Below are 8029 nucleotides of genomic sequence, written 5' to 3'. Positions count from 1 at the left end.
AGCCAAAATCAAAAGTTAGATACTAACCAACTGAGCCACCCAGGCGCCCCAACCTTTCTTTTTAGGATTGTTTTGGGATTCGTTGCATTTCCATATGAACTTTATGATTAGCTTGCCAGTTTTCACAAAAAAGACAGCAGGGATTTTGATAGAGATTATGTTGAATTTGTAGACAATTAGGGGAGAATATTCATCTCAATTATGTTTAGTCTTCTGATCCATGAACATGGGATGTCTTTCTATTTGTTTAAGTCTTCTTTAATTTCTTTCAGCAATGTTTTATAATTTTCATTGTACAAGTCTTGCACTTCTTTTGTTCAGTTTATTCCTAAGTATTTTATTCTTTTTTATCTTATTGTGAATGGATTAATTTTCTTAATTTCATTTTCAGATTGTCCATTGCTACTGTATAGAAATACAGTTGGTTTTTGTATATTGATTTTGTGAACTTGCCAAACTGGCTTATTAATTCTAGCTTTTTTTTTTTTAGTGGATTTCCTAGGATTTTCAATATACAAGATCATGTCATTTGTGGGTAAGACTGTTTTACTTCTTCCTTTCCATTTACCCTATTCAAGTCTGAACCTGGAGTGCTTCTCCTTGGCCCCTCCTCTCACCTTTCCTTTTTATTTTTTTTTAAGTTTACTTATTTATTTTGCATGCATGTGCAAAATAAGTTTATTTATTTTCCATGCCTGTGCATGCACAGGCAGGGGAGGCACAGAGAGAGAGGGAGAGAGAGAGAGAGAGAGAGAGAGAGAGGGAGGGGGAGAGAGAGAGAATCCCAAGCAGGCTCCATGCTGTCAATGCAGAGCCTGACACAAGGCTCGATCTCATGAACCTTGAGATCATGATCTGAGCCAAAATTAAGAGTGGGGACACTTAACCAACCGAGCCACCCAGGTGCTCCTTCCTCTTGCCTTTTCTTTCTGTCTCTTTTTTTAAAAATAAAAAAATGTTTATTTATTTTTGAGAGAGATAGAGTGCGAATGGGGGAGAGGCAGAGAGAGAGGGAGACACAGAATCCAAAGCAGGCTCCAGGCTCTGAGTTGTCAGCACAGAGCCCAACATGGGGCTTGAACCCACGGACTGTGAGATCATGACTTGAGCCGAATTCAGAAACTCAACCAACTGAACCAGCCAGGCACCCCTCCTGTTGCCTTTTTTTTTTTTTAATTTTTTTTTTACGTTTTTATTTATTTTTGAGATAAGGAGAGACAGAGCATGAACAGGGGAGGGTCAGAGAGAGGGAGACACAGAATCTGAAACAGGCTCCAGGCTCTGAGCTGTCAGCACAGAGCCCGATGTGGGGCTCAAACTCATAGACCGTGAGATCATGACCTGAGCCGAAGTCAGCCGCCCAACCGACTGAGCCACCCAGGCGCCACTCCTGTTGCCTTTTCTAATCAACTGCCTAGTTCTGCCTATTTTAACCTCCAAAGTATCTTTGTAATCTGTTCTTTTCTCTTCATCTCCACTGCTACTACCTTAGATCAAGTGACTATTATTTCTCACTCCTCCTCAAATCCACCTTCCACATTACCCAAAGGGTGATTTCTCTAAATCACAGATCCTCTGATATGTGAACCCTTCAAAGATTCCCCATTGCCATAGCATGGCAAACAAAGTTTTTCCTCCTCAGTCATTTTGTACACTTCCACCAAATATTGAACTCATTAATGCACTTTAAGATATCAATTTTAACAGCTACATGACACTTACATCATTTGGAGATATTGTACATTTTTGATGGGTTCTGTGTGTACTTCCCTTTACCTATCATGTTGTCTCATGCCTCAGGGATTTTTGTGTATCTTGTTCCTTCTCCCTCCATATTATCCCCTCTACTCTGTTTCATCCTGAGAAACCACACTCACCAGCCCATTCTTTCTGAAAGCTTCTCTAACTCTTACAGAATTAATTATGTGCTCATCTCTATTTTTTTCAGAACATTGTACATGCCTATAATATTGCACGTATTGTCCGATAATTGTCATGTGTTCTTTACTAAGTTCTTTGAGGTCAGCAATCATGTTAGATTTATCTTGAGGGGCGCCTGGGTGGCTCAGTCGGTTAAGCATCCGACTTCAGCTCAGGTCACGATCTCGCGGTCCGTGAGTTCGAGCCCCGCGTCGGGCTCTGGGCTGATGGCTCAGAGCCTGGAGCCTGCTTCTGATTCTGTGTCTCCCTCTCTCTCTGCCCCTCCCCTGTTCATGCTCTGTCTCTCTCTGTCCCAAAAATAAATAAACGTTAAAAAAAGAAAAAAAAAAGAAAAAAAAAGATTTATCTTGAATACCCTCACAATACCTATCATATAGACAATGCCAAAAATTTTTTGTTGAGCTCACTTGAATTAGGCTTTTTCTATAAACCTTGCTTTTAATAGACCATTTTCTAAATTGTCAAACTGTTTACATTTTCAAAAGAACATACTTAAAAATAACATTTTTTTAGATGAGAAAAGTAACATATGTTTATTTAAACTGAATGGTACTTATAGAAAAGTCCTTAGAAGAAAATAAAAATTCTTTGTAAATCTACCATCTGGATATGTTACCATTTTGATGTAAGCTCTTCCACTTTTTTCTGTGGACTCATATGTGTTTGTGTATATATGTGTGTGTGTGTGTGCATAATATATGTGTGTGTTTTTAATTTTTTATTTTGAGAGAGTGCAAGCGGGGGAGGGGCAGAGAGAGACGGGGACAGAGGATCCAAAGCAGGCTCTGTGCTGACAGCAGAGAGGCCGATGTGGGGCTTGAATTCACAAACCCATGAGATCATGACCTGAGCTGAAATCAGACGCCCAACCAACTAAGCCACTCAGGTGCCCCTACATGTGTGTTTATATAATGTACACAAATACGTATATATTCATATATACTACACATATATGTGTAGTATATATGAATATATACGTATATATGCATATATGTATACACATATGTGTATGTGTAATATATATGAATATATATGTATATATATAAAACAGTATGATACATACTTTTTGTAGCCTGTCTTTTTTAACTTAATGTAATATTAATGTTTTATCATGTCACTAAATATTATTTTACAAAATTATTATTACTTTTTAAAGATTTTATTTTATTTTAAGTAATCTTTACACCCAATGTGGGACTTGAACTCACAATTCTGAGATCAAGAGTTGCATGCTCCACCAATTAAGCCAGCCAGGGGCTCCTACAAAAATTTTTGAAAATATTTTTTAAATTATTAAAACAATTTTTTGTTAATATTTATTTACTTTTGAGAGAAAAACAGAGTGTGAGCAGGGGAAGGGCAGAGAGAGAGGGTGACACAGAATCTGAAATAGGCTCTAGGTTCTGAGCTGTCCACACAGAGCCCAATGCAGGGCTCAAACTCATGAACTGTGAGATCATGACCTGAGCCAATGTCAGATGCTCAACTTACTGAGCCATCCAGGTGCCCCCAAAATTATTTTTAATTACTGTACATATATGTATGTACTGTGATGTAAATATCTATGTATTGTTGAGTGTCAAGAAAATTTTGAAATTTTACTTATAGACGAATAATGCCATGGTAAATATTTTTGTATATAAACCCTGTGCACACCTTTGGTTCAACATAACGAGTTTATTGAATAGTTACTATGCAGCAGGTATTGTAAAGAAGTTATAATAAAGCCATTTCTCTCCAGGAGTCATAATTGGGGGAGGAGAAGCTCTATTCTACCTTCGGTTCTTTAGAATAGGAGCTGGTGGGTTAGTTCCAGGGTACACATTCCAGGTTTGGTTGCTAAGGTGTAATTGTTTCTCAATAATTGGGTAGTATTCCCAGGAGACACTTCTATGCCATCTCAACTGCTTCCTCATAGTGCTGTTGTCCATCTGGTGTGGGCAAGAAGGAGAGAAACAGGGACTGGAGCAGGGTCAGGCCTAGAGAGAAGGTGAGTCTGAACATGAGAAATGAACTAGACAGGGGTGGGAAAGGAATGGATTCAAGGGACTTTTTTTTAAAGTTTATTTATTTATTTTGAGAGAGAGAAAATAAGCAGGGGAGGACAGAGAGAGAGAGAAAGAGAGAGAATCCCAAGCAGACTTCATGATGACAGTGCAGGGCTCGAACCCATAAACCATGAGATCATGACCTGAGCTGAAACCAAGAGTTGGCCACTTAACTGACTGAGCCACCCAGGTGCCCCATTCAGGGGACATTTAATAAGTAAAATTCTCTGTCCTGGCAGGGCTGTGGATGGTGTGGGAGAGAAGTCAAAGATGACTGAGACTTAAGCTTTGCCCAGAGATAGGGATTAATTTTGGGATGGAGAGAAGATAATATGTTCAATGTTGGATGTGCTGAGTTTTAAATACTACAAGAAATGAAGAAGTCTAAAATATAGAAATAACTATTTGCAACTTAAGGCCTAGGGAGACAGATTTTGTTACTCTGAAATTACTCTATATTTTTCTAACGAAGTTTAAAATTCACCAATTCTCTATTTTTCTTCTAAAGAAGATAAGGATCTTAAGCTCCTTAATTAGCCTGCAACCTCACCCTTCTCATCTTTTGTGCTGTGTTGTCTAATGTTTTCATTCCATCATGGTTTTAACTCCCTCAAATTAGTGGTTATTATTATATTTCATAGTCAATACTTATTTAAACTTACCAACCTTTCAGTCTCCTAACAGAAAATAAATTACACACTCAAATTAGGATAATTCAAGGACAGTTTAACAAATAAATTAAAGCAACTATTTCTAATGAGTATGTGTGAATAGAGATTAAGAAACCCACAAGATATTAGGGTACCTGTGTGGCTCAGTCAGTGGAGCATCTGACTCTTGATTTTGGCTCAGGTCATGATCTCAAGGTAGTGGAATTGAGCCCTGTGTTGGGCTCCACACTGAGCGTGGAGCCTGCTTAAAATTCTTTCTCTTTCTCTCTGCCCCTTCCCCCTGCTTGTACTCTTCCCTCTCTTAAAAAAAAAAGAAAAGAAAAGAAAGAAAGAAACCCACAAGAGATAGTATAATATGCTGGAGCTGATAGCAACCAGAGTTTTATCACCCCTAGACCTGAAGGGATCTGGGGAGGGAGCCATCATGAAAAGCTGAAAGGAGAGTAATACATATAGGGCTATCATGAGAGAAATAGTGACCTCAAGGTATACACCCAGCCAAAGACCACCATGATAGGAGGAAACAAAAATATATACTCTGATCTGACATCTTTTCTTTCTTCAGTGTACTATTGGGGCTCCCCATTGGCAAAACCCAGTTCCAAGCCAGAGGACAAGGGAGTTTATTTGATGTAGCCTCCAAAGCATTTAGCAGAGTGTAGAAGAGTGTAGGCAAGATCTGGAGAGCCAACAGAAGATATTCAGGATACAAAGTGTTTTACTAATTCTTAGTACATAACTAATACATTTCTTGAATCTTCCTCCTCCTTTCCAGGTTTATTTTATTCCTTGCTGAAATAAGGAAATATACTAGTATTTCTTTCATTGGGGGCTTACAAATAAAAAATTTCTTAGCCTATCTGGAAATGTCTTCATTTAGCTTTCATTCTTGCATGATATAGCTGAGTATAAATTTCTAGATTGATAGTTATTTTACCTTATTTATTCATTCATTCATTCATTCATTCATTTATTTGAGAGAGAGAGAGAGAGTGTGTGTGTGTGTGAGTGAGCAGGGGTGGGGCAGAGGAAGAGAGAGAAAGAGAGAGAGAGAGAGAGAATCTCACGGGGCTCAATCTCATGACCCTGATATCATGACCTGAGTTGAAATCAAGAGTTGGATGCTTAACTGATTGAGCCACCCAGGTGCCCCATGGTTATTTTCCTTCAAAACTTGGAAGCTATTATTGCGCTGTCTTCTCTGTTGTTGCTCATGAGAAGTCTGTCTGGTAGTCTTTCCTTTGTAGTTAATCTTTTTTCTCTGAAGCATTTAGTATTCTTTTGCTTTCTGTGGTCTTTTATTTTATTCCAGTGTATCTAGATATGGATCGATTTTCTTTATCCTGTGAAAGACTTGGTGTTCTTTTTCAATCTGAGGATTCATATTTCCTTTAATTCTGAAAGACCAGACATTTTCACTTCAACTATTAGCTCTTGCCTGTTTATTCTTTTGGAATTCCCATTAAGTGTATATTGGAGTTTTTCATCCATCTCTCTAAACTTCTCTTTTATTTTCTTCTCTATATGTCTGTGCTATATTCTGGGTCACTTTTGCTACTCTTTCTTCCAATTCACTAACTCACTCTTTAGCAGTATCTTGTCTACTATGAAGCCTATCTACTGAGTTGTTTGATGTCTATGTTTTTCTTTCTGCATTATCTTTTAAAAATATAACTTCTTGTTTCTTTTATGTAAAATCCTGTATTCTTTTTATAAAGATTTTTTTATGTTTACACACTTTTTAAAGACAGAGAGAGAGCACAAGCAGGGGTGGGCCGGAGAGAGAGAGAGGGACACAGAATCTGAAACAGGCTCCAGGCTCTGAGCTGTCAGCACAGAGCCCGACACAGAGCTCGAACCCACGAACCGTGAGATCATGACCTGAGCTGAAGTTGGATGCTTAACCGACTGAGCCACCCAGGCGCCCCCTGTATTCTTCTTACAGTTCCTATTTTTTTATTAAAAAAATTTTTTTATGTTTATTTTTTGAGGGAGGAAGAGAGAGAGAGAGCGCGTGAGTGAGTGGGGGAGGGGGGAGGGGCAGAGAGAGAGAGAGAGAGAGAGAGAGAGAGAGAGAGGGAGACACAGGATCTGAAGCAGGCTCCAGCCTCTGAGCTGTCAGCACAGAGCCCGACATGGGGCTCGAACCCATGACCAAGAGATCATGACCTGAGCTGAAGTCAGATGCTTATCCGACTGAGCCACCCAGGATCCCTTACAGTTCCTGTTTCTTAATTTAAAAACTATTGTGTTGGGGCACCTGGGTGGCCCAGTTGGTTAAGCATCCAACTTCAGCTCAGGTTCCTTCAGGAGATCCAGCTTCATATCTCCAGGTTCCTGAGTTCGAGCTCTGTGTGGGGCTCTGTGCTGACAGCTCAGAGCTTGGAACTTACTTCTGATTCTGTGTCTCCCTCTTTCTCTGCCGCTCCCCTGCTCATGCTCTGTCTCTCTCTCAAAGATAAATAAACATTTTTAAAAAAACCCTATTTTGTTAAATAAACACACAGAAAGGTGCATGAAATGAGTAAGTAGACGTCAATGATTTACCACAAATCAAATATCTGTGTCACCACCATCCAGATCTCTCTATTGTGATCCTTCCTAGTCATTACTCCCTTCCAAGATAATCATTAATTTAAAACATTTTATTATTGAATTATAGTTGACACACAATGTTATATTAATCTCAGGTGTACAACAGAATGATTTGACGACTCAATATATTGTGCAATGCTCATTACAATAAGTGTAGTTACCTTCTGTCACCATACAGCATTATTACAACATTATTGATTATATCCCTATGCTGTCTTTTCATTTCTGTGACTTATTTATCTTATAACTGGAAATTTGGACCTCTTAATCCCCTTCACCTACTTCACCCATCCTTCCCCTGCACCCTTTCCCTCTGGCAACCACCAGTTTGCTGTCTGTATTTATGAGTCTGTTTCTGTTTGTTCATTTGTTTTGGTTTTTAGATTCCACATAGAAGTGAAATGGTTATTTTTTTAAATAAAAATCACATTCTTGCTTTTCTTTAAAGTTTTACTACCTAAATTTGCATCCTGAAACACAGTAGTTTATATTTGTCTGTTTTTGAGTTTTTTATAAATACAATAATGAAGTATGTATTATTTTGTCTCTGGCATCTTTCACTTATTTTGTATTTGTTAGATTTACCCATATTGTTGCAGGAGATTGTGGTTTGTTTATTTGCATTGTTATATAGCATTCTATTATATTAATTTGTGTGAATATATCACACTTTATCCATTAGGATGATATTGGACATATGAGTTGCAGTTGGGGGCTATTATGGATAATGGCGCTATGTTGCTATGCACATTATCTGTTGCTATTAGTAAGCAT

The 8029-nt window shown here is 38.4% G+C and overlaps 1 protein-coding gene across 1 annotated transcript in view; it reads left to right on the top strand.

The window, feature by feature from the left end:
- The first annotated feature begins 516 nt into the window (after nucleotides 1–516).
- LOC102964951 (maestro heat-like repeat-containing protein family member 1) overlaps nucleotides 517–8029 on the top strand; it is a 93038-nt gene continuing 85525 nt past the window's right edge. Inside the window, exon 1 of the mRNA XM_015542327.2 lies at nucleotides 517–535. Coding sequence (XP_015397813.2) covers nucleotides 523–535 — 13 coding nt within the window. The 5' untranslated portion in view covers nucleotides 517–522. The remainder of the gene's footprint in view (nucleotides 536–8029) is intronic.

The sequence above is a fragment of the Panthera tigris genome, chromosome B4 (genome assembly GCF_018350195.1).
Source record: "Panthera tigris isolate Pti1 chromosome B4, P.tigris_Pti1_mat1.1, whole genome shotgun sequence".
Classification (NCBI taxonomy): domain Eukaryota; kingdom Metazoa; phylum Chordata; class Mammalia; order Carnivora; family Felidae; genus Panthera; species Panthera tigris.
Note: the sequence above shows the minus strand (reverse complement) of the source record. Positions and strands in the feature narration are given on the sequence as shown.